Source organism: Thamnophis elegans, chromosome 8 (genome assembly GCF_009769535.1).
Source record: "Thamnophis elegans isolate rThaEle1 chromosome 8, rThaEle1.pri, whole genome shotgun sequence".
Taxonomy (NCBI): Eukaryota; Metazoa; Chordata; class Lepidosauria; order Squamata; family Colubridae; genus Thamnophis; species Thamnophis elegans.
In genome coordinates, this window is record NC_045548.1 from 57,164,629 (window position 1) to 57,192,581 (window position 27,953).

Genomic DNA, 27,953 nt, shown 5'->3' on the forward strand with positions numbered 1-27,953 from the left:
GACATAGTCGAGCGTTTTGCCCTTGGGGCACTTGAAACAGGTTTTCGGAGCCTTGTTAGCTTGCTAGAGCCACCCTTCGCTGTTTGACAGCTCTTGCCACATTTTACCATTGGGCAAGCAATGAGTTCCCTTCTGGTGGATGGCCATGTAAATTGAATTACTATTATTCATAAATCCCCCATTTTCAAGAACCCCCTTCAGATGGGATTGAAGCATGGTATGATGAGATCAAGATGACATTGATAGTGTTCTAGATGGGAGCAGGATATATGTACTGCATCATCCTTCTCTACTTGGACTCTCAATGGCTTTTGTTACTATTGACATGTTATCCTGCAGTAGTTGGAGTGGTTGGCATTATATGGGACCTGTTCTCATCCTTCAAGTCAAGTTCCAATTAGTGTTGATACAGGAGCGGAAGATCCCAACCTGCAGCCTCTACTTTATGGACTGCTACTGAGCTTTTTTCTCCTTTCTCTCTTGTTTAACATCAAACATGAAGCTGCTGGGTGAAGTCACCAAGTGGTTTGGGTGAAGTATTACTATGCTGATGACACTCAGCTTTACAACTCCAGGTCAACCTAACTGAGGTTCTATACATCCTGTTGTCAATACCTGGATGCTATAGGACAGTATTGGTGAAGCTTTTTGGCACCAAGTGCCAAAATGGGAGCATGTGCGTCCCAGAAACCAGAACAGTAACTGCCCAGTGCTCATGCACATGTTGGAAAAATGATCTTTTGGTTTCTGGCATGCGCATGCCAGCTGGACTTAATATCTGCAGAATGAATTCGGAAGATCATCTTCCCAGCGCGTGCACATGCATTGGGCAGCTGCTCTTCTGGGTTCCAGCGCTCCCATACATGTGAAGACCAGCTGGCCAGTGCACTGGAACGCAGAACAGCAACGGGTGATGGCTCATGTGCCCGGAGAGATGGCTCTGTGTGCCACTTCCAGCATGCTTGCCATAAGTTCGCCATCACTGCTATAGGGCCCTGAACAGAGAGCAAGAAATATTGGCTCAAACCAAACAAGGCTGAGTAGTTGTGGGTTTTTGGAACTTCTGGTGCTGAGGATCTTTCATCTTTGGTTTTGGTTGAGTTTGCACTGGTTCACACAGACCTGGTGTACAATCTGGGGGCTGCCCTGGACTCATGGGTCCTACTCAAGAACGGGTGGCAGGTCTGGATAGAAGGGCCTTTGCACATCTTTAGTTTGTGTGCCATTTGTGCTTGTTCATGGACCAGGAGGTCTTTCTTATTATCACTCATTCCCGCGTGGCTCCCCCATCTGGACTACTACAATGTGCTCTACATGGGGCTGTTGTTGAAGAGCACTGAGAAGCTTCAACTGATACAGACACCGGCAGCATGGATAGTAAATGTATCGACCTACTTGGTATATGTGCAAGTATGCACAGAATTTATTTTCACCTTTAACCCCTTTATGGCTTGGGATCAGGTAATAAAAGACCATTTCTCCCTAGTTGTTTCTTCTCATCATATTCAGTCTGCAGGATGGGCATGCTTTGGGTAGAATGCTAGCTGGTAGGCACAGAAGACTTTTCTGCCATAGGCACTTCTCCTCTAGAACATTTCCCCTCTAGACCTAATTTGCCCCTGACCCCTGTTGGCCTTATTGAAGCTCCAAAAGACCTGGTTTTGTGATATAGCCTAGGCTCCTGAGTGTGTGAAGGGGACCCATATCCTAGTTGTGTTAATGACTAATGACTGTTAATTTCTCTTGCCTGTTGTGTATATTTATTTTTGTAGTTATTAATGTAACTCAAAAACCATAGTAAGACAAGGAGCCTGGTGGCTGACAAAGGAGTTCTCAGTAGATATTCTCTGTATCTTTTATACTTTATACATACTTTATACCAGTGGTTCTCAACCTGTGGGTTGGGACCCCTTTGGGGGTCAAACGACCCTTTCACAGAGGTCGCCTAAGACCATCAGAAAACACATATTTTTGAAAAAATACGGAAAATATAAAATAATTTTATGGTTGGGGGTCACCACAACGTGAGGAACTGTATTAAAGGGTCACCGCATTAGGAAGGTTGAGGACCCACTGCTTTATACATACCTTAGGCAAAGAATCTATTTAATCCTGGCTTATTTTTAAGGCGAATGTAACAAGACGTCTTGCAAAGGTTCCATTTTAATAAACCAAATTAGGAATGTTTCAATAGGGTGTGAAGTGGGAAATGATTAACAATTTTTGAACTAATCTGTTCTTAATGTTTTTGAGAAAACATTTTAAAAGTATTGTTGCAGGATGTAAGCTGTTCCAAGTAAAGCTGCCTTTTGCAACTGACTGATGGCCATTTTGTCAATGCCCATTGGTCTTCAAATGACACTTCAGTTGTTTTGGGAATGCAACTGAGGTGCCTATTACTGATAGTACTATTTTTGTTTTCTTTTGCCACAGACTTTCTACTTCTGTTTGTAGGTCTATGATTTTCTCCAGCTCTTTTCTATTGTGCTGTCACCAGGTACTGCAACTTCCACTATTATTATTTGTTTGTTTGTATCCCACCTTTATTTTTTTTTTACAATAACTCAACACACCTTCTTCCTCCTATGCTCCCATAACAAGGGGTGGGCTGAGAGAGAGAGTAACTGGCCCAAAGTCAACCCGATTTTATCTGGCCTGAACTCACAGATTCCCACTTTCTTGTCTGGAGCCTAATCACTAGACCAAACAATCCAGACTTTTTCTGTCTTTCTCATCATCAGCCAGATGTTTAAAGTATTATTATGACTACAGATAGTCCTTGACAAACAACCGGTTGTTTAGTAACCATTTGAAGTTACAGGACGACTACAATTTATTTCTGATTTTCGACAAAACTTCCATAACAAACCATGGGTTCATGTAACAACCATTTGCTTAACAACCATTAAACACATGATGATCAACTTTATGACCATCATGACTTATAATTGTATGGGGTAAGCTCCTTTACAGCCATAAATTGACTATCTGTATTATTGTTTTATGAATTCTAGCCTCCTTATTCAGAAATTCGATTGGGTTAATCAGTAACAGCTAAGCATGAAGGAGGAGGGCACGGTTGCTCAGTGGTTAAAGAAGCTGAGCTTGTCAGCTGGAAAAGCTAACAGCCTGGGTCCAAGACCCAAAAAACGCACAACTGGGTGAGCTCTCCTTTCTTGCCCCAGCTCCTGCCACCTAGCAGTTCAAAAACATGCAAGTGCAAGTAGATCAATAGGTACCACTTTGGAGGGAAGGTAACAATGTTCCATGCACCTCGAGCACATGAACATGGAAATGTCTTTGGACAACACTGACTCCCTTGGCTCCTAAGAAATGGAGATGAGCACTGCCCCCTAGAATCAGAAATCTTTACTTTTACCTTTAAGGTTGAAGGAAGCGTTTCCATGAATGAACATGGCTACCCTTCCTATACCATTTACTACACTAAATAAAACATTAATTGTATTTTTAATCTATTAAATCTATTCATGTGGAACAAAACCATCTAATAACAGGACTAATAAAATTAACGAAATGAAGGGTAAACAAACCACCAGTGGTTAAACTGGTGCATGAATCACCCAGAAGACTGAATTTCAAAGTTTTAAATATTCTGAAATACATTCATTCAAAGCATTAACTTTTATCCTAAAGAGTTTTTAAAAAGCCAGGATAAGATATTGGCCAAGATAAAATGCACAAGTCAGATGAAAATTACCATAAACATTTCAAGTCTGGATTGCTTGGTCTAGTGGTTAAGGCTGGAGGCTAGAAAGTGGGAGTCTGTGAGTTCAAGGCCTGCCTAGCTGTGAAAGCTGGGTGACTTTGGCCCAGTTACTCTCTCAACCCACCCCACCCCCACTGAGTTGTTACTATGGAGGGGCTAGGGGGAAGAAGTTGTGTTGGATATGTTCATTGCCTTGAGTTATTTGTAAAAAATAATAAGGCAGGATAAAGGTAAATGTTCCTCTCACACATATGTGCTAGTCATTCCCGACTCTAGGGGGTGGTGCTGATCCATTTCAAAGCTGAAGAGTCACGTTGTCCGAATACGTCTCCGTGGTCATGTGGCCAGCATGACTAAACGCCAAAAACACATGGAATGCTGTTACCTTCCCACCAAAGGTGGTTCCTATTTTTCTACTTGCATTTTTACATGCTTTCGAACTGCTAGGTTGGCAGAAGCTGGGACAAGTAATGGGAGGTCACTCAGTTATGTGGTGCTAGAGATTCGAACCTCTGAACTGCCGACTTTTCTGTTCGACAAGCTCAGCATCTTAGCCACTGAGCCACTGTGCCCCTAAAGGCAGGATGCAAACAAACAAATAAATAGCAGATGTTGCTGTACCTGGAGACAGCACAATAGAAATCAATTGGAGAAAACCACAGACCTACAAATAGAAGTAGAAAGGCTGGCAAAAGAAAACAAAAACAGTACCAATCATAATAGGCACGTCAGTTGCAATCCCAGAACAACTGGAGTGTCATTTGAAGGCCATGGGCATTGACAAATTACCACCAGTCAGTTGCAAAAGACAGCTTTACTTGGAACAGCTTACATCCTGAAACAATACTTTCAACACCATCAAACAACAATATCTCCTATCCTAGATCTTTAGGAAGGATGTAAGTTAGATAAAAATACTATTTTCAGTCTAAACATCTGGCTGACTGTATGACCAACCATAAATAATGATTTTCTTATCTGCTTTGCCTGCTAGTTTTTTAATGCAATGGCATTGGCCAATGGCCATGTAAAAGTATTATGTGGCCAGTATATAAAAACCTAGCAAAGCAAATAACATGACTTGGAAATGATTAAAAGCAGGAATGTTGAAGAGACAGAGGCTAATTCTGGCTATAAAAGACCAAGCCTTAAGGACACATGCATACAATGCTAGAATTGAGGACAGCAATCGATAGCAAATTTATTGTTAGCTTTATCCCACTGTTACTACTTTATAAATAAATCAAGGCAGCAAATGTATATAACATTTCTCCCTTCTCCTATTTTCCCCACAATAACAATCCTGGGAGGTGGGTTGGCAGAGAGAAAACCCAGAGTTACCCAGCCAGATTTCATGCCTAAGGTGGGGCTAGGATTCGGCCTGATGGTTTCTAGGCCAACACCTTAACCAATATCATCTCCGCAAAGAAGCTGAAGAAACAGTGCATCACCTAGTTAGCTGCTGCAGGAATGTTGTATAGACTGTCTACAAACAAGGTAGCAACAATAGTGCATTGTAATATCTGCAAAAAGGATCACTTGCCTGTAAGCGAGAATTTATGAGATCACAAAATAGACGAACATGGCAAAGTTCTCTGGGACTTTAGAATTCAAACAGACTAACATCTGCCACACAACACCCCAGGCATACCATATTTTTCGGAGTATAAGACACACCTTTTTTCCTCAAAAAAGAGGCTGAAAATCTAGGTGCATATACACTGAATACAGCATTTACTGGCCTCCCAAAGTCCCGCCCGTTCACCAAAATGGCCGTGCATAGCCTTATGGAGGCTTTCAGAGAGCTCCTGGGGGTTGGAGAGGGTAGAAATGAGCAAAAAACCATTTTTTGCTCAATTTTGCCTCCCCAGTCCCCAGGAGCACTCTATAAGCCTCCATAAGGCATGCATGCAATTTTTTTTGAAAAAATTGGGCCTGTTGTCGTGAAAAAGGGGCCATTTTTTTGCTCATTTTTTGCCCCCCGGAGCACTCTGCAAGGCTATTCATGCCTTTTTTAAAAAAACGGGCCCATTTTCGCGAAAAACGGGCCATTTTTTGGGAGGTTTACAGAGTGCAACCCCCCCTTTCGGAAAGCTCTTTAACTGATTGATGAGAATTAGATTGATCAAGTGCTGTGCCAGCAGAAACAAAGTCTTAGGTGTTGCAGATTGTCAGTGATTTCTTTCTCCAGCACATGGATAAATACACCTGGAAACATCTACCTGCCTACCTACTCTCTCTCTCTCCCTACCTACCTACTGTATTTCTCTCCCCCTCTACCTACCTATCTACCTACTCTCTCTCTCTCTCCCTATCTATCTACTGTATTTCTCTCTCTCTCCCCTCTATCTACGTACCTACCTACCTACTCTCCCTACCTACCTACTGTATTTCCCCCCCTCTCTATTTCTCTCTCTCTATCCCTCTACCTACCAACCTACCTACCTACTCTCTCCCTCTCTCCCTACCTATCTACTGTATTTCTCTCTCTCTCTCTCTCTCTCTCTCTCTCTATCCCTCTACCTACCTACCTACACACACTCTCTCCCCCTCCCTATCTACTGTATTTCTCTCTCTTTATTTCTCTCTCTCTCCCTTTATCGACCTACCTACCTACCTACCTACCTACCTACCTACCTACCTACCTACCTACTCTCTCTCCCTCTTTACCTACTTACTGTATTTCTCTCTCTTTCTCTCCCTCTCTATCCCTCTATCTATCTACCTACTTTTAAAAAAAATTGCCTCTTCAAAACCTTGGTGCGTCTTATACTCTGAAAAATACGGTAACCACTATTGATAAGAAAACAAAAAAGTCTGGATAATGGATATCACAATACCCAGAGACAGCAGAATAGAAGAGGAAGAATAGGAGAAAATCATAAATATAAAGACATGCAAATAGAAGTAGATCGATCGTGGCAGAAGAAAGCAAGTTAGTAATAATAGTAATAGGTGCCTTGGGGCAAACCCAAAACAACTAGAGCATCGCTTGAGCACCACTGGCATTGAGAAAACCAGTCAATTGTAAAAGCAGATCTCCTTGGAACTGTTTATATCCTGCAGCAATACTTTAATATTAAACAACATTTGCCTCTCCCAGGTCCTTGGAAAGCACATTCTGACTGAATGCGTGATCGTTCACAATATTTTTATTATGTCCCACCTTTTTATGTATTTTAAGGTGGCAAACATATTTAATACTCCTACTTTGTATTTTCCCCACAACAACAACCCTGTCAGAAAAAGAGATTGCCACAGGGTCAACTAGCCAGCTTTCATGCAAAAGGGCAGCCTTACAATCTCCTGGTTTATAGGCTAGCATCTTAACTACTATTTCCAAAGTGTACGTAAAATATGTAGAACCATATGAATAGCCATACCTATGGCAGGCAAAAGCTATAACCTAAAAAAAGGCAAGGCTAAACTGTTAAGAATCATCCACTATCAAAGGTTAAAATAGAAATTCTGCAGTTTAAGGATGATTTATGGAAATAATTACAACACAAAAGACCGGCACAAAAAACAAAAGCTTGGGAAAGGAAAGACAGATAAGGAAGATTTATAATAAGTTTGTGTGTGGAAGTGAGTGACTAAATAAGATGAGAAAATACTGCTAAAGGAATGAGGGATTAGTTGCAGAAACCTCTTGAGCAGACTGATTTAAACAGTGAACTATATTTGCTCAAAGCTGTGTAGGATGCAGAATTCCCAGGAAAGGTAGGAAAATGTGAATTTAGTGGTAGAAATTGAACAGCATAGGAAACTGAATTTGTACAGAATAGGAAATGACTTCTGGTAAAAAGTGATCAATTGCAGACCCCACAAGATCCTCCAGACAGCAGAGCTTTGACAAAGGACCCTGTAATGGTGCTACAGTGTTGGCTGGTGAGTTGCCAACTGGTAGACGGGGTGAGCCAGTTCATTCTGGAAAAAGCTGCTGCTTTGGAAACTTTCTTTTTCAAAGAGACAATAAGTGGTGCTTTCTACTTCTTAAACACTTTTATCGTTTACGGATGAAGGCAAATATACCTGTCCCAGGATAATGTTGCAGGATGCAATCTGAGTTAGTCACCAGGACCAGAAGTTTATTCTTCCAAGCTTTTGGACTCGGATTGGAGCCCATCCTCAGGGAACTTCCCTCTTTCCAGAATGTGTGGTGAGAGAAGACATTCTGGAGAGAAAGAGCGAGAGCGAGAGAGAGAGAGAGGTTCCTTGAGGATGGGCTCCACTATGACTCCAAAAACTTGGAAAAATAAACCTCTGGTTCCAGTGACCAACTCGGACTGCATCTGCAACTTTATCATCTTTACGGATTTAAAAGAAGTTCCTTTTTTGGTCACAGTCTGATATTCCTTTTTTGAAGAGCAGTGCTGCTTTAGAGATATTTTTATTACTAAATGACAAGGAAGAGGATTATAGGCAGGGAGCTAAAGTCAGGAAGCATAGAATATTTCCTTTCCTTAACTTTTTCTGAGAAACACATGGATTTAAAATGTAGTGGCTTGATTTTACTTTTTTTAAATTAAAAAATAATAATCTGTTAAGCTCATTTGATATTGGAAGTTATAAATTGTGACTTTGAATTCTTATGGAGGGAGGGTAAAATCTTCCGATTGTAACTGAATCTGATTGGCCAAGACACAACTGCTGATCTGCAAATATATTTTTAAAAGATTTATTCTTTGACCATAAGAGGGAGCCAAAAACTACAGAATACAGAGACTTTTTTCACTCTATAAAACCCTGAGACAAACAAGATGGAAAACAAACTGAAACACTATCACAGGAGGCTGTTAAGACGGCTAGATTTCATGAGAAACGTCTTGGAGGAATGCTCAGGACAAATAAATCAAACAATTCAAGCATTCGGAAAAAGATCAATGACCCAGAGATACACCAAGTGTAGAAATTTATCAGACCACTGAGATGGCTTCACAAATAAAGGACAAAGTAAATGATAAAGTTGATTTCTTGCAATATAAGAATTGACAGTAAGAGTGCTCATTATGAGGGTGACTTAAAGTTGTTCTAGTGCAATTAAAAGAAGAACTGTAAGTAAATCACTGAGTTATAAGAGAATAACTGCTCTAAAAGAAGTATCTGAGAACATTCTGAGAGAAAAATAGTTAATACCTGTTCGTAGCTATTTTGAAGATAAAGATTTTATTTTACTGGGATAAGCTGGAGGGGGTGACTTAAATGTAATAGGAAAATTGGACTCAGAAAGATAGGACCCTGATTTACTGATTTACTGATTTAACATATGTTAAAAGAAATATTAAATTTGGATAAGAAAACTTATTATTTTGTACTACTAATAAGTGGATTTAAAAGTAAAATGAACAAGTTACTGTTATGATTGGCAAAATATTGCTGAAACTGAATTTGGAAAATAAATATGTTTAATACTGTGCGAAATGTTTGAGCAATGAGAAATTTATAATGAATTATAACTAGAAACCTTTTTTAAGAAATAAAACACTGTATTAGAGGTAATTGTATCTGTTAGGATGACAATTTTTAAAGCTTCAATTTTAAAATGAATATAATATTGGAATTGGAAGTTTTTTTCTTTAGGGTTGTTGGATAAAGAATTTGAAAGAATATGTGGGATTTTTGCTACTATAGGTGATGACAATGCATAAATCTAATTAATGTAGATAGAAATATATATTACTTTTTACAATAGAAAAAATGGACAGGAAAAATGGATTTGGATGAGATGGCAATGTTAACTGTTTTAAACTAAGATAAACTTTTATCCACTTTGGTTTCCATTTGGAAATTGCTTCTGGACTTTTTGCTCAAAATCGAAGGAAAAAAAAAAACTTTAGACTTCAGTTAGAAGATAGTATAATTGTATTGTTACAGAAATGGCTAGTAATTACTAAATGCAGAAAGGAGGCTGTAACTATAGTTAATATTTTACTGTAATGGAAAGAGTTGGAAGTCAATGCTTCCCTCTCCTCTTTTTTTCTTATTATACTACATCCCTCTTTTCCCCTTGTCTATCTTTATTTTCATTGTATTTTATATTATAAGTTTTAATAAAAGTTTAAAAAGAGGAGAGGAAATGAGAGATAAATGTGTAGAGGCTTTGCTGCTGTCCTTTTAATTCAAAGCCTATAGTTCTTTATGACAGCCAGTTGTTACAGTGGTTGAGGCACCACATAGAAACTGAGACATTATGAATTCCAGTCCAATCTTAGGTACAAAGCTAGCTAAGTGACTTTGGGCTAGTCAGTCCCTTTCAGCCCTAAGAAAAAGGCAATGGCAAACTACTTCCAAAAATGTTGCCAAGAAAAATGTGGACACTTGTTGATTTGGAGGTGCAAGCAAACAAATAGCTCTTTATGCACAGCCTAGGGCAGTGATGGCGAACCTATGACACGCGTGTCAGTGCTGACACGCGTAGCCATTTCGGGTGACACGCACATGCTCCCCAAACTTGTTTCAGCGGCAGCTCTCAGCCTGGGCGGCAGCATCACACAGGCTGTGGAAGGAGGAGGAGGAGGAGGAGGAGGAGGAGGAGGAGGAGGAGGAGGGGGGAACCAACCAAAGAGAGGCTTTTACCGGGTCTGCGCCCCACAGCCAGGATCGTCCTTGCGCCTCAAGCCGCGTTTCTTCCTGCAAAGCCCTTCGGGCAACCCGAGAGTTCCGCTTGACGCCAGAAGGGCTTTGCAGGAAGAAACGCGGCTTGAGGCGCCAGGACGGTCCTGGCTGTGGGGTGCAGACTCGGTAAAAGCTCTCTTTGGTTCCCTCCTCCTCCCCCTCCTTCCACAGCCTGCGTGACGCTGCCGCCCAGGCTGAGAGCTGCCGCTGCCGCTGCTGCACAACTGAGGGAGGGAGAGGGAAAGCAGAGGTAGCCTCAAATTCCACCGTTGGGACAGGGGAAAGGGCTTGTCCCTCAAGAGTGGGGGGGGGATAGAGGTGGGAAGAAGGGGCCCGGCCTGTCCCCAGCGCCCCCCACAGACGGATTACGGATCGAACGCTTCTCTCTCTGCAGCCTTTTTCTGCAAGTCCCAGCTACTCAGCGGGGCGTCATCATTTCCGGGGGGTTGCAGTTTTCCAGCTCAGATATCAGGATCCGCCGGGATTAAGTGGGAGAAAACGCCGCTGGCCGAGCGGAACAAACACATCCAAAGGTTAATCTTATTTTACGAAAACACAACTTCCAAAAGTCGATCGTGGCCTCCGTCAAGAAGCTCTTCCCCCACCCCCCACCCATTCTGGGGTCTTGGTGTCCCTCGGCTAAGATCCACCCCGGAAAGCAGAACGGGGGCAGCCCTCCTGTAATTCTGGCTGGGTTAAAGAGCAGGGATGGAGGAGCCATATCACACCTTCATTCAAAGGGTGGGGAGGGGGAGGCCCGATAAAGTCCCTCCCTTGGGGTGTCTGAAGTCCCAGCTGAAGCAGCTGAAGGAAAAAGGATAAGCATCCGTCGCTGCCCAATGGCGCTTGGGGTAACCCCGCTGGGCAGAGCCAGTCGAGGCTCATCCTGCAAATGAGGGTTTCCTTTGGGGAGGGCCAGGTGGTTTCAAGCACCCCAAACAGCCAATCTCTCTCTCTCCGTCCCCCTTCCTTTGCTCCTGGGGCTGCAGAACTTTCCATGGGCTCAACAGTAATTGAGTAAATTCTAAGCCACTGCAGTAGCTGCTTTTTGGTTTATTTTTTTTAATATTTATCAGTCTCTCTTTTAGTTGAAGAGTTTAAGTCCACAAGGCTTAAAGCTGTCAGGTTTGAAGACCCCTGGGTTTTTTTTCCTAAAGGGGTAGGGGTGCAAGGTTCTTGTAACTTGACAGCTTAGACTTGCATGCTTCAATGCCAGAGTTTCTGAGCCAACATTTGGTTGCTAAGCAGGACCGTTGGTAAGTGATACTGATAATAATATCAAGGGCAACATACGAAATCGACTGATGAACAAAGAAGTTACTAAGGCAGCTATGTTAAATAATTTGTTTTTTGGTTATTAAATACAATTATATTGCAATTATATATTTTTGTAGTTTAAACTATAATTGCGCAAAATTATGTTTTTGTCGAAGTGACACACAACGCGAGTTATGCTCAATTTTTTGCCGATTTTTGACACACCCACGCCAAAAAGGTTGCCCATCACTGGCCTAGGGGAAGACTAGATTGTGAATTATGCTAGAATATGACAGAAGGAATTTGGTTGATATATACATATCACTACAGGAGGCAATAATGAAGGCAAGTAAACTGTATTTATGCTGGGAGACAGAGAGAAGGAGAGAGAGCTCTCTATATTATTTTGCTGCAAAAAAGCAGTATGCCTAAAGAGAAACTACCTTATTTGCAAAACTGAACAAAATAAACTGAAGCCACCAAAGAGAAACTAGCAGAAAAACTACCGGCAAGTGAAAGCAATTGGCGTCACAGAGTGAATACTATAAAGCAGCCAAAGGAAGCAATGGAGTCAGATGGAGGATAGATTCAGGAACCAGAATCAGTGGTAAGTTTCCAAATTTTTTACTACTGGTTTCGCTTGTGCACGGTGTGCACACGCAACACTTCTGCGCATGAGCAAAAGCGTCTGAGCAGGTGGACGGAGCCTCCCACCACCGCTACTACCAGTTCAGCCGATCCGGGCCAAACCGGGAGCAACCCACCTCTGAACTGCATACCACAAAAGAACTTTTAATAGAATGAAATGAAGCAATGAAAAAGTTTACCCAGCATATAAGAAGCGTCTAATAGTGCAAGGAATTGGAAATGGAGTTGTAAAAGGTTTCACCACCAGTCTGAAATTCAGAACCCAACAAAAGATATCTGTATGCATAAGTAATAGATAGAAGTCTATTTTCTATGAAATGCCTGATAAGATTGTACACTGCAATGGAAACATGTAGATTTCTAATGAAATCAATATTATTGTTGAGGCAGTTGCAAGTTATCCTACACACACACGCACACACACACACACACACCTCTCCCTTAGAGATAAAGAGTGAAGAAACCAGAGTGATAAGCAACTCTGGTAAACCTTTTCACTAGAATTACATCTGCCTGTGGCCCAGATGACTCAGAATTGTGATCTCTAAAGCCTAAAGTAAGTTACAAGTCAAACAATGGAACAGACATAAGACTATATCATTATGGTAAATGAATGACAAAGACAACTCACATGTCACTACCCAATATCATCAACAGCTGATCAAGTCGTCCCTTGGATGTAATTCATAGTGACTATAGGGAATTATAAGAAAAGTGATTTTCAGGCAACTGATTTTTCATCATCTTCGTTGATTACCACACAATACAGAAAACATAGCTATAAAGTGCAAAAACGCGCAAAATGAAGTCTAAAGAATACACGAAGATGGTAAGCAATATAATCTAGTGCCAGTTAATTATCTTCGAAATAACAGTGGAGTAGAATATTTGAACACAGAGCCACTGGAAGTATAGAACATGAAACACCAGATTATGTAACCTATATTCTAGAGCAAATTGGGATTGACAGAAAGAATGGTTGCCTGACAGGATCTGAAAACAAGCATTTTGATAGGTGTTAATCTATCCAACAAGTTCTAGGGAGAGGCAGTTGTGGTACTTGCTTACTACAAAGTTGGCTACCAACAGAAGCCATAGAAAAGACACTATATGAATGATGGCATGGCATGAATCTTAATATAGACCATTAAAGCCATCCATTTGGCTACCAAGCTTGTATGTACATTCCAAGTAAGAAATGATCATAGCTGTGTAATGGGGCGAAGAAGAACAGAATGGTTAGATACAATAAGAAGAGTAAAGGATACAGCAAGGTGAACCCCAAGTTATACAGAGCAACCATGTGCAACAATTCATTCTTTGATAACATGCAGTGAGGTGAAATCTTGAAGCAAATGAACCATGAAGAGTATTTACTATAATATATCTGTAAAGCAGGAGATCCATCCAATTGGCCAAAGAATTGCCAGAAGAGGCATGTCTGGCATCAGTCAAGCAGGAGGCAAAAGATATTTCCAACCACTTGTACAAAGAGGAAACAAACATGTCCAACCATCCAACCGATGCATAGATAACAAGGAGATTCCAAATTCCAGAGGTCAAGGTATAATCAGGAGCGTAACTGCTAGAAAAATCTCAGACATAGACATAAACCTACCACCTGGAAGCATAATCAGAGGTGTAGTTGGATATCTATTTGGCAGTTTGTCATATTTCGAAACTTGTTTTGGCTTTAGATACACTATATTGCCAAAAGTATCACTCACCCATCCAAATAATCAGAATCAGGTGTTCCATCACTTCCATGGCCACAGGTGTATAAAATCAAGTACCTAGGCATGCAGACTGTTTTTACAAACATTTGTGAAAGAATGGGTCACTCTCAGGAGCTCAGTGAATTCCAACGTGGGAACTGTGATAGGATGCCACCTGTGCAACAAAGCCAGTCGTGAAATTCCCTTGCTCCTAAATATTCCACAGTCAACTGTCAGCTGTATTATAAGAACATGGAAGTGTTTGGGAACGACAGCAACTCAGCCACAAAATGGTAGGCCATGTAAACTCGTCCAACATCAGCGTGTGACCTCATAAATGCGCTTCTGGAAGAATGGTCAAAAATTCCCATAAACACACTCCTGAACCTTGTGGACAGCTTTCCCAGAAGAGTTGAAGCTGTTATAGCTGCAAAGGGTGGACCAACGTCATATTGAACCCTATGGATTAGGAATGGGATGTCACTTAGAGTAAGTTCATATGTGAGTAAAGGCAGGTGAGCGAATACTTTTGGCAATATAGTGTATTTTAATGAGAGCCTCATTGAGCTATTCACTTATTCACTTTGTATGACTTTCCAACTTACCAACAGTGATTCTGGCAGCTAATACACAATTAAAACCAAAACCAAACAGTTAAGATAGCACAGAAGAGAACATGCTATAACTGAGGCCAATCTACAATCATCCAGTTGTTGCAGACAGGTTCATCCAGCATTCTGCCTCCATGCTGAGAGAAAAGCCAGATTTTCAAAGCCTTATGGAAGGGTTGGAACATCTGAATCTTATGGATTCAAAACTGAATCTTGTGGGGCAGGCTATAAGCAAATCAAACATTATTTTATCACAAATATAATATTTGAACTAGTTTTGAAGATAGTGATTACCTCATGAGTATATCAGTAACAACGTTTTTTGATTGTTTCATTAGTTTACTACTCTATATAGTGAATTGCTTTTTATATGCTTTGTAGACACTCAAAACTACAAATGTAACTACAAATTGGAGATTGTATGGCTAATTATATGTCTTAAGATTCCAGTATTTCAATTAATTTTGTAAAAACATTAGATACTGACCAGAGGTGGTATTCAGCAGGTTCTGACCAGTTCTGGAGAACCGGTAGCAAAAATTTTGAGTAGTTCGGAGAACCAGTAAATACCACCTCTGACTGGCCCAACCCCTTGTCACGATGTTTTTTTTTGCCAGTTGTGCTTATATTCTAAAATATACGGTAGGCTGACTTTTCTCTGTAAGCCTACTACGCATGTCTCTTTTGCCTTTTCTTTTTTCTTTTTCTGTTTGCCTGCAACGAGGAGGTAGGCTAGGAATTTTACCAGAATGTAGTTATTAGCCAGTAAGTTTGTTTGTTATTTATTTTACAATAAAAATGTGTTTTCTTAGAATCTACCTCATGTTTATTTTACTTAATCATAAGGTATACTTCAAGAAAAAAACATGATTCACCCCTCATCAAACACAGGGCTGAATTTACAACCCTCACACCCCTATCTATACTCTGCCTCCGGAGCCCTAGCTGATTGGGAGGGAATGGAGATTTTGCAATATCCTTCTCCTGCCATGCCTAACAAGCCACCCTCAAAGAACCGGTAGTAAAAAAAATTTGAATCCTACCACTGATCCTGACCATAGTATCTTATTTCCTGGAGACATTGTACATTTTATGTTTTATGATACTACATTGATATTTTTGTCTAGTGGAAAACTGGTTTGGATGCAAGGTGTAGTTAAATAAAAAAATATTTTTCTGATACCACTCGGATATGAGAGATATAGAAAAGGGTTTATGTCCTATATACACTGCACTCAGTTGTGCACTTATTTTTTTAGGGGTAAAGAAGAACAAAAACAACCAGTGACACAGTAAGTAAAAAACAAAAACACAAGTGCAGTGAGCTTTACTTCTCTACCTTTGCCATTTTCTGCTTTCCTGCACCTCTGATGGTTTTAAACTAATACCAGATAGGCTGCAGTAGTTTTCTGCTTTCGGATTGGCTTGTAAGAGCTGCTTTCAGTGTGTTATTTCATCCACATTTCAGTTGGATGTGGTTTTCTTGCTACCTGCTTGCGGATTATTCTGGTTTAAAACGATTCTCCCCTAAATCCTAATTGTGGCTGACCTTAATTGCAGCGAACATTCCATTGGCTGTAGCTTTCCTGCATTTACAACGATTGATGATAATGATTATAGAAAAAAAAATATACTACTATGATTTCATTTGGTTATTCAGTCACATTATTTGCTTATTTGAACAGGTGGTTTCCCTTTAGTGGGCTCACTGAGCTGGTAATAACGTTCTTCAGCCACAGCAAAAACAACAAAAGGAAAAGGAGCCCCAGACGTAAGTAAGCTACTGTGTGTAGATTTAGTTTCACTCTAACATTGAGACATACCAAAGGGTATGTTTAAGTGATAACTCTAAAACAACATCTTTTAAATTGGGCTGAATTCTTAATACAGTTTTTCTGGGGAGTAAATTCCACTGAATACAGTGTTATGTGCTAATTAGTTAGCAGGTATAAAACTACACTAAATAACCATGTTGCTTTCCAATTTTCATTGATAAAATGAATTGTACCTGGCTTTAATTTGTTGATGGGAATGCAAGGTGCCACTTGCGTTCATATAGAACCAAAACATATAGAAAGTTAAGTAACCCTGCTTAACTTTCACATAAATAATATACTTTAAATATTAAATACATTTAACTTTAGATAAATAAATATACATGATTGATATGACTGTACAATTGAAATTTCAGTCCATTTTAGTTGCCTAAAAAGTTTATATACATCTAATATTTTATACATCGCCATGTCAATATTTGTCAAGTTGAAAGGCTTTGGCTGACAATGTTTTTGGTTGGGTGACATTTATAAATGGCTAGCCCTTGAGTAGAAAGTCAGAAATTAATTCCTTTAAAAAAATACAGTGATTGTAACAGTAATTTCAAATAAAATACATAGGTGTATATTTAAAAGAGCTGAACATCAATCATTTTTAAAGCAGGATATAAAGTGTATATTATATTTTCTAAAGTTTTAAAAGTGTCTTTCAATTTTGGAGGATTGAACATGATGGCATGGATTAGACTCTTTATCTTTATGTATTGGTTATATTCACCTCTGAAATATTTGGCACATAAATTACTATTGTTTCAGTACAAGCAGAATAATACAATGAACATAAAAGAGGAAAATATAACTTTGTCAGACATTCCTACTAATTAATGAAAGTTATTCAGGCATTGAAAATGGTTGTTGCATAATTTGGGGGGAGACAAAACCTTTTATCTTTATTATATGCAATTTTCTTGAAAATTTCTAATAGGTATATTTTATATTAAGTTATTGCCATCCATATGATAATTAGAATTTAAATTTCAACCCTAGTTTTTATCTATACAAACTATAGTAATATTGAAAAATGTAGGCCATGGTTTAGGTACACATATGTATGTAGTATTCATAATACGTAAGGTATGTAATTGAGGAAGATCATATTTCTGGGATTAGTCTAGGATATAATACTACTATCATAAGAGATATGTTATTTATGAATTGATAGGAACATGAATATTAGATCAGAGATGTATACAATATATTTATGCATAACTTTTGAATCTTAATTCTGTTTTTATTTTTTAAAGTATTTGATGTTTCCAACTAGTCTACTACAATTCCATTGAATCACACTGACCTTCTTAATGCTATTTTGACTGTAATGTAGCAAAACAGAAAACCGTGAAGTTATCTGTTTGCTTGGATAAGAATTCTTTAAGTGACTAAAAATAAACCTTGAACTAGCTGGTGTGATATAGTTTTATCAAGGTTAAAATGCCTGCTGGTTAAGAGATGATACATTTCTTGGTCTCTTTTTATCTGTCCTGCACTCAATTTTAAAAAGATCATTTTCGTAATCATTCCGACAGATATGAATCCTGTAGAAGCATCTTGTATGTGCTTTTAAAACTTTTAAAACAATGACTTTGACTTGTATTTGTTGACTGATATTTTTTATTTCAATATACCATTGTTTAGTAGCTTTGCATATTCAGTACCACTATTTTCAGCCTTCTAAAACTCTCAGGCTTCCTTAACCTTACTGCTGCTTATAATTGAGGGTCACTTTTAAGACTCTAAAATTTCTTTCCCCTACCCACTCTCCATCACGCTCAAAATCTTTAAAATATTTCAAGAACAGTTCTCTAGTTTCTGCATTTTCTAAGATTCAATATACTGTATATACAATTAAGATTTTCCTTTCTCATGGAATGCAATATACAATTAATTAAGCATAATAATACATATTATATGCTTAATTACAATGAGCATAACTTCCCAATTGACAGGGAGATTCTAAGTGAAGAATTCAGCACTGTGATTGTAATTCTTTTAATTTAATATATGAAGTGTGCCCTAGTAAAATGAAATTCATACAAATGCTAAACACACAAGCAACGATTGTAACATTTATCCTGACAGACCCCATATCAAGTGAAATTTGAACAAGTCTTGCTTGTCTGTGTGTGGGTTGAGATTTCCAATCTTATGGAAAGATGCTACATATATGGTTTTTCTTCCAAAATCCTACTATTTAAGTTGCTGATGGGAATTGTGAATGTGATATTGCTTTCACTTTACTTGTCCCATTAAGATTTGAGAAGGAGATGAACTAATGAACATAATTACTAAATAAAGGATAAGAAATCCAAATTAATTTCTAGTAGTTTTAGAGTTATATTATTATTTGTTCATCAGTGGTTTATAATTAGTCTTATAGAGAATATAATGATAATACATTAGCAGTATTTTGGGTCCCCCTCCCCGAATAACAATTGTTAAAATAAAAACATCTTGTGGTCAATCAAAATAAAAATTGGTATCTTCAGTTATACATGGTGAATCCATTTAATTTGTTTAGAGAAAAATGCATTCCCACTGCACAAAAAATATTTAATTCACATGGAAACACCTAAATCCTTAATTGCAATCTAATTTCCAACTTAACTCTCCAAAGCCTAGTTGTTACTAGAGCTGCAAAGAATTTTATTTGATGGAATGTTTTTGTTAAAAAGTGTTTTGATGAACCTAATTTTAATTAATAATTTTGTTTTCCAAATTTATTTTTTCTCCCTCAATAAGAAACTGAAGACAAATGCTTTTGACTCAGGTCCATTTAATTCAAACGGAAGCTCAACAACGGTGCTCATTATGCCAAGGTACAGTGGTACCTTGGTCTTCGATTGCTTTGAAAGTCATCAAATTTAGTACTTATGTGAAAATTGTGTCATGGCTCTTGTCATTTGTTTGATACTTGACATGCAAGCTAAAGCTTGTCGATATTGGCTGCCCTTGTGACTTGCTGCCCTTTCCAGCCAAAACAAAGGGCCACACATTAATCATGCGATAGCTCTTGTCCTATACCTGTGATGGCGAACCTATGGCAAGCGTGCCAGAGGTGGCACACAGAACCCTCTGTGGGCATGCATGTGGTTGCCAATTACTCTTCTGGTTTCTGGTACATGTATGCATGCCAGCCAGCTGGTCTTCATGTATGCCGGAGCGTTGGAAACCCAAAGACCAACTGGCTGATGAGCATGTGCCAGCTGGTCTTTGGATTTCTAGTGGTCCAGCACTCACAAGTTCTGGTTTGGGCACTTGGTGCCAAAAAGGTTCGCCATCACTGCCCTATACCCATCTCCTTGAGGTTTTATCTTAGCTTCTTTGGTCATTTAGTGTATTTTTGTAGTTTTTTCATGGGCCCTAAGAAACTGAGCAGTGTAGCGCTGAGCAGAAAATTACTTTGCATCTCCATTGATCAAAAAAAGAAAAGAAAAGAAAAGAAAAAGTAGGCAAATATGAGACTGGTACTTGTATTTGGATTACTGATCTTCCTAGGGAATACACTATGCCTAGAACAATGGTCTCCACCATCATTAAGAATAAAAAGGAATTAAAAAGGCTGATGTTGTGAAAGAAGTTAAAGTAGTAACAGAGCAGCATTCCTAAACCCCCAAGGAAGTTGAAAAGCTGTTATTAATTTGGGCAAACAAGAAGCAGTTAGTGGGCGACAATGTGTCGGAAGGCATGATATATAAAAAAGTGTGTCAGATGGCATGATGTGTAAAAATCCAAACTGCTGCATGCTGATCTCTTGAAAAACAAACCGGGACCAAGTGGTGAGACTGTGGAAGTTTTTAAGGTCAATCATGGCTGGTTTGATCATTTTAAAAAGTGGACCAACATCCATAGTGTTTTTAGGCATGGCGAGACAGCGAGTGCTAATAAAAAGGCTGCTGATGAATTTCTCCCTGAAATTCATGACTTCATAGGGTCTGAGGGTTTATTCCCAGCCAGGTTTTAACTCTGATGAGACCAGACTTTTTTGGAAAAAAATGCTAAGCAGAGTCTACATCCCAAAAGAGGAGAAGGTATCACCAGGCCACAAACCAATGAAGGACAGGCTTACACTCTCGTTCTGTGGGAATGCTAGTGGGGACTTAAATCAAGCCTCTACTATTCTATCATAGTGAAAACCTATCAGTTTTCAAGAAGCATAATGTCATAAATATCAAACTCACTTGTGGATAGTTGGATAATGGGGCAATGTTTACCGAATGGATAAATGAAGTGTTTATGAAACAATATGAACATATTTGCTGGAGAAAGATTTGCCTCTGAAAGCTTTCTTAATAATCAATAATGTACCTTCCTACCCTCCAGGTTGGAGGATTGCTAACTGGAGGAGTTCAGCTTCATCACTGTAAGATTTCTACACCCCCACCACACGGTCTCATCCAGCCCATGGATCAGCAGGCCATTTTAAACTTCAAAAAGTTGTGCTCAAATTTGTACACTAAGGCATTTTTCCAGAGGTCTTTGAGACCATCTCTGGCATCTAGGTGACCCTCACAGAATTCTGGAAGGAGCATTTCAATATCCTGCACTGCCTTCATCTTATTGATAATGCCTGGAACAAAGTCTTTATAGGACAATGAATTCGACATCAAAGGATTTGTGATCAGAAGCTGTGACTCAGAGAGACTTTAAGGGTTTGAGCCTCAGTTGTGCAGGATATTGTGTCTTTTGGCCAGTCCATGGATTTGGAGGTCAATGCTGCGGATGTTGAGGCAGTTAGTGGAAGAACATCATGAAGAGCTGAATCTGAGGAGCTGCTGGAATTACAGAAGAGTATCAACAAGAGGAGGCTAAAGAGATTTCTTCAGATGAGGAGGAGATAAGAGAGGATGTCCCCAGTTCTTTGATAAAGAAATGTTGTGCAAAATGGGTAGAAGTTCAAAACGTGGTGGGAGAAGTACCATCTGGACAAAGCTCTGGCAAACACAAATGTGAATTTACTCAATGACCAAACAATTTCACACTTTTGAGGAATTCTGAAAAGAAGACAGAAGCCAGTCCTCATTGGATAATGAAGGTGACAAAAAAATGCTTCAGAGCCTGTGGTGCAAGTTGAAAAAAGGCAGAAAAGAGAAAGAACATCTGAAATGCATGTCATGTCCCAGTGCGAGGGGACTTACATACTGAGGTGAGACATTTGGTAAAAGCTTACAGTCTTTTGCTAACAGTAAGCACTAGTCTGATGGCTAGTGCAGCTGCTCGGCTAACAGGAGCAGCAGCTGCCAGTCCTTTGATAGCTCCTTATATAGTGGCACCAGTTTCTCCTCAGCCAATCAGGGCTCAGCAGCTTCTGTGTCAGGCATGGACCAGAGGGAAGACTGGACACAGCAATGCATGTTTCCAGTGTTCTATTGGAGGGGGATTCCCCTTTCAAACAACACTCCATGCACCATCTCCTCCTCACCATTCCCCTCCCACCATCCCTGTAATGCTTTCCCAGAAGACAAGGAAGAGCTGACTCCATGGCCTTCAGGGGAGGGTCAGGAAGATGCCAAGGTCTCTGTTCACTCTGAGCAGGGAGTGACGTGTCAGAGGAAGAGGCAAGGCCAGGAACCTCAGAGGGCTGTCAGGGGAATGACCAGATGAATGCCTGCCTGGAGAGGAGAAGGGGGAGATACAACTGCAGCTGGAGGGCTTGGAGACCCAGTCAGAAGCATAGGGTGGAGAAGGGTCATAGATTCATCCAGTCAGCAGATATGAGAAGAAACTGCCTCCTTTACCAGATCCTATAATGCATAGGGCTGAACTGAAGGAGGCACAAGGGAGGTCAGCAATGCTATTGGTGAAGAGGCAGCTTTGTCCCTCCTAACGAGTTGCACCAGCATGTGCCTATTTAGCTCAACAGATGGAGCAATGTGACATTGGAAGCAGCTACTCATTTTCTCTGCCATGCATGCGCTCCAACTCTGTGACTTCAGATCTGTGCTTTGTGTGATTGCGTGTTCTAGGACTTTGGGCTTGTGCCTTGACATGGAACTATTGTGTGTGGATTCTGGATTATGCCTCAATTTCAGATGGTGTGTGACTTGTCTTGTGCCTTTGCCTGCAGACTTTACAACCCTGTGCTTAACTTGTGCAGTCTTGGATTCAGGGAAACTTTGCAGTTGGTGGGAGTGGGACTTTTCCTAATAAAGTTTTTAAATTTCCTCGTGAGTTCATACGTGTGGACTGGAACAGGATAATCTCATTACGACATGGATTCTTCTCGGTACAGATAAGTGAAGTTTTCATTTATATTCAATAGAAGTGAGGTATCGATTAATTTGGTAAATTATGTATAATTCATGTAAAATAATGATACACAACCCTATATTTTTACTGATTGCCTTGAAATGTACATTGTCTGGTTCGGGAATGCATTAAAATTATTTACATTGTTTCTAATGGGAACATTTTGTGTGTGGTACTTATCAACCAGTTTGCAAGCACTTAGCAACCATTTTGCATTCATGACGGTTGCAGTGTCTCTTTCATATGATTGCCATTTACAACCTGCCCTGCTGGCTTCCCACAAACAAAGCCAATGGGAAAGCCGGCAGAAAAGTAGCAAGTCACTGGTCTCCTGGCCAGACATAAATATGATTCGCAAGAGAGATATGATTTTCAGTTACTACAGAATCATTATGAGTATGATGACTATAACTGAGAACAGTTCCTAGCACTTCTACATTACATTGTATTTTTTGCAGGTAAAGGAAGTTTTTTACTCTTATGATTTGGGGAGGTATTTCTTCAGAAAATTTATCTATAAATATTTGAACTGAGAGATATGAACACTCTTATTATTTATGTATCACATTTTTACAGCCAACCTAATTCTTTTTTCTCTATTTCTTCAGTATTAGCGCTATGTATGATATATAAGTGTGCATTTAATTTAAAAGAGGAAGAAAGGAAGAATAGATAGGGAAAAACCCATATGATGCCCAGTTTCTTCACCGTTTGACTTAAACTTGACAAATTGTCAACTCCAACTGAAATTAATCTGGGGCATTTCTATCTCCCCAATAAAAATGTGCTTTTGACACTTTTGTGTGTGTGTGTGTTTATGTATGTATGTGCATACATACCACCTAGAAGTCATTATAAAATAAAAGTAGTTGCATGAATAACTACACATTAAAATTAAAGCTAGTAAAATAAGATATTTATTTATACAATTATTTAAGTCTTTCAGAGAATCAAGCTGGAATAAAGCTTTGATGTACTGAGGTAGAACTGCTCTAAAAATTGGAAATTCTTTGTAAAATGAAACAGTAATTAGTAGAAGTTGGAATAAAGCTTTGCATGTACTGACATAGAACTAATCTAAAAATTAGAAATTCTTCTTAGAATAAAACAGTAATTGATTAAGTCATAAAACCACATAGGAAGATAAATAAACAAATCTACAGAGGAAAAATTAAGTCAAGTCTAATACAAAACTAGAGGGTCACAGCCCAAATAAAACAATACCAGTTGTAACAGTAACAACAACAAAATTCTATTGAATAAAAGCAGTGAGTAAAAGCTGAAAAGAATAGGACAGCATTTCCTTGAGATGTAAATACTTAAAAACTTTGGATAAACAGGAAAGAATATTTTTAACACCACAAAAACTTATTTTACTACAATTCAGACAACAATGTCATTTGGGAAACAGCCTCTAAGAATATGATGTATGGCAATGAAAAGTGCTTTACCTCTATCTTTTTTGGAGTTTCATATATTTTCTTAAATTAGTTTTAATTAAATATGGAAGAATTAATTTTGTGGTTGTCTTATTGACTAAATTTCCATGCTGATTGATTCCAATATTTAGTCAGACCAATAAGTGCCTTTGTTGGTTGGGAAAGTGGCTAGTATCTTTCCTTCATATCATGCTTTAAGCAAATTTCAATAGAGCGGTTATGTACAAGAAGTCGTCTACTAAAATGAGGAGGTAGATTGAAAGTTTTGGCCATTAAATCCGTGGTTCCCAAACTTTTTCAGTCCACCGCCCCCTTGGTGCTACAAACTGATCCTCAGTGCTCCCCACCCAGTGGTGGAATTAAATTTTTTTTACTACCTGTTCTGTGGGCGTGGCTTGGTGGCTGTGGCTGGGGGGAGTCATGTGACTGGGCGGTTTGCACAATGGAAGGAAGATAGTAACAGTAAAATTCAAAACTGTAACAATTTATTGTACATTTATTCAAAATTCAATTTAAAAACATTTTAGTTAATGTTAATTCAACAAAATTGTTGAACATGATCCAGTGATACCAGGTTTCAAAGTCTGATAGTCATTTATCAAGAACCTTAGTAACTAGTAACTTAGTAAACTCAGTAAAATTTAGTAACCACTGATCAGTAAATTCTGTGTAATATTGTACATGCTTGATCATTCACACACAAACACACATACACTGCTGCCTTCCCCCCCCCCCCAAATAACAGGGTGGGGTGGGGGTAGAAAAGGAAGACTTTGTTCTGTAGAAAACTTGTTTGTATCTGCCATTTCAGAAATGCTCATTACACTGCCCCATGTGATCAGTCTTTCCGTATTCCTCAATATATTGGAGCCCAGCAGCTGGTCAAAACCCTAGTAGTACTTATGGAGCTGTAGATGATACTATGGCAAAATACAAGCCTTGTAGCTCATGTATACTCACACAACATAAGAGTGATGCTATTATCGAGGTTTATCTGTGACAAAGGTCTCTGTGCATAAATATCAAGATAGGAAGGGCATTTTATTAAAAAAACTGCAATGTTTTGACTCCATTTGGTTATAAAACGTCTTGTTTGGCATACTGGAACATTTAGACAGCATTTTCTTCAAGGACGTTGTTCTATCATAATTTTGTTTTGCTTTGCTTTGCTTTTTCCTGTATGCGACAATATCCAACTTTAGACAGTAATTAGACCACTTTTTTATTTACTTTTTAAAAAACAGTATATATTGGAAATGCTTATCCCTTTCCCACACCCCCCCTTCCTCCCACTCCTCATTTTTTAAGGCCACCTCTACGAATGGAGCGAGGAGGCAGAGGGGGCTAGCCTCTCCCCCCTGCTGCATGTTTACCTGTGTTGCATTTCTAAGGTGGAAGGGTAGAGATAGGCGAGAGGGGTGCGTCTGTGGAGCGGGTGCAAGAGGGATTGGGGGGTGGCTTCATTGCACAGGTGTGTTGCACAGGTGCAATCCTCCCAGAGGTGGCTTGCAGCGCAGCCCCGGAAAGGGAGGCAGAAGTAAAGCCATTTATAAAAGCGCGAGAGGCAGGCAGGCGAGTGCTCTTGTGCAGTGACATCGGACTCGCTGTGTAATGCAGTGCCAATTCCCAATCCCTGAAATGCAGGCCCAAGGACAGCCCCGTTCAGTCCCGCATCTCTTCTCCGTGCACAGCACACGCAGAGTGGTATCAGAGGAGAAATGCAGGCAAAAGGCTCCTCTATTCTTTCTCTATCCCCCCTTTGCCTCCCTGGCCTGACATGCTGTATGCCTCCTGAATAAGCGAGTGAGCAAGCAAAAATTCCTTCCAGTCTTTGGGATGTTAGACTGAATTTCACCTCTGCCAGAAGTGCTCAGCTGACTGGTGGCCAACAGAGCTCCAGGCAGAATTGCGCCCTGCGAAGGGGCCACCTCCAGCACTCCTCTGCCACTTCCCTTGCCTCTTAGGGCCCCCCTGCTGCCCCCTTGCTTCTTAGCGCCCCCTAAATCATCCCACCACCCCCAGGGTGGTAAGCATGATTGATTTTATCTTAGTTCAGGGGTGTCAAACTGGTGGCACATGGGCTGGATGTGTCACATGCAGGTCACGCCCACCCCAGCTTTGTGACAGCAAAAAATACCATGATACATCTCTTGACATCAATGTCAAGTGACACAGCGAGTTTGACACCCATGCAGAGGTGGGTTCCTACTGGTTTGCACTGGTTCGGCTGAGTAGGTAGTAACTCAGCCTGCCATGCCCCCGAATCGGTTCTATCGGTGGCGCCATAGGCACAGCCATCTTTTTTTTGCTTTTGCGCATGTGCAGAAGCTTTTTTATACTGTGCATGTGCGCGTGTGCACACAAAGTGCATCCCTGAGCGAACTGGCAGTAGCAGCAGCCAGAACCCACTCCTGCACTCATGTCTTAGTTTGTTAGCTTAATAGGTCTGTTCTTGTGTATGCTGGTATTTATTGCTAGTTCCTCTACCTTATTCTTTTATTTGAAGCTTTATTTATACGAATAGTTAAGATCTGTTGCCCCAAAATCATATGACAAATAGTATTGCAGTATTAATTCTGGTAGTCTGTCATCACTGTCTCTATCACTATCACTTTTCTTTCATGTATAATTACTCCAAAGCCTATTTTCTTCTATAATAAGTTTATGTGAATATTGTAAGGTTAGATGATGGGGTGGTAAACGCTTCTGATTCCTGACTACATTAGCACCCCTACCATTTTCTGTGCTTTTCTTCTATTCATTTAAAGAGGAAACCATCAAGTAAGAATAATACTGTTGCAGTAGTAAAAGGATACAACTTGCTTAATAATTTAGCACTCTCATGAATTTGTAAATGATGTGGAATGATCTTGTTCTAATTCCTGTTATTATAATGTCTGGGGGGGGGTGTTGTACATTTCAATGTTAAATTAGATTAATATATTATTGGGCACTTTATTTTCACAATATGAGGATTGGTCATAACATTGCAGAATGTTTATATTTATATTTAATAATATGGTTAGTTATTTCTATTAGCCGTATCTTTACACACACACACACACACACACACACACACACACACACACACACACACACACTTAAAATGATTAAAGCCACCCAACCAATGATGGTTCTATGGGTCATGCAAATTAAAAATACTTATAAATAAAAAGTAAGAAAAAAAAATGGTTATAGCCAGGGACAATTGACAAATTCCAACAATACTTACATTGCTATCTAAGTGTCTCCATTCAGGTGGATACACACTCAACCTATCTTCAAAGCACAGCAGGGTAAAAGCATATAAATAAACTTCTACAATCTACAATCTACAATCTATTTAAACCCTGGGGTGGGGGGATACTTTTTCAAAGGGCAGTTGCTGCAACAGAGAAGGCATCCCTTCAAATCCCATCAAATAGCATTGCTTAATAGATAGGAAGGGGAACATGTTTACTTTGTAAGAACTTAGAAGTTGGACAGAAACAATGGGAGAAAGACTCTCCATCAGAGAGTCATATATGGCATAAGAGCTTTGTAGGTGAATCAAGGGACCTGGTGCCTCAGTGACTAAGACGCTGAGCTTGTCAATCAGAAAGGTCAGCACTTTGGCGGTTCGAATCCCCAGCGGAGTGAGCTCCCGTTACTTGTCCCAGCTTCTGCCAACCTAGCAGTTTGAAAGTGCATAAAAATGCAAGTAGAAAAATAGGAACCACCTTTGATGGGAAGGTAGCAGCATTCCATGTGCCTTCGGCATTTAGTCATGCCAGCCACATTGACCACAAAGAGACGTCTTTGGACAGCTTTTTGGCTTTGAAACTGAGATGAGCACTGCCCCCTAGAGTTGGGAATGACTA

General features: G+C 39.7%; 1 protein-coding gene across 1 annotated transcript in view; it reads left to right on the forward strand.

The window, feature by feature from the left end:
* Positions 1–27,953, forward strand: part of RIMS2 (regulating synaptic membrane exocytosis 2) — a 301,167-nt gene that overhangs the window by 21,124 nt on the left and 252,090 nt on the right. Inside the window, 3 exon segments of the mRNA XM_032222740.1 lie at positions 15,833–15,865; positions 16,259–16,287; positions 16,290–16,344. Of these exon segments, the coding sequence (XP_032078631.1) occupies positions 15,833–15,865; positions 16,259–16,287; positions 16,290–16,344 (117 nt within the window).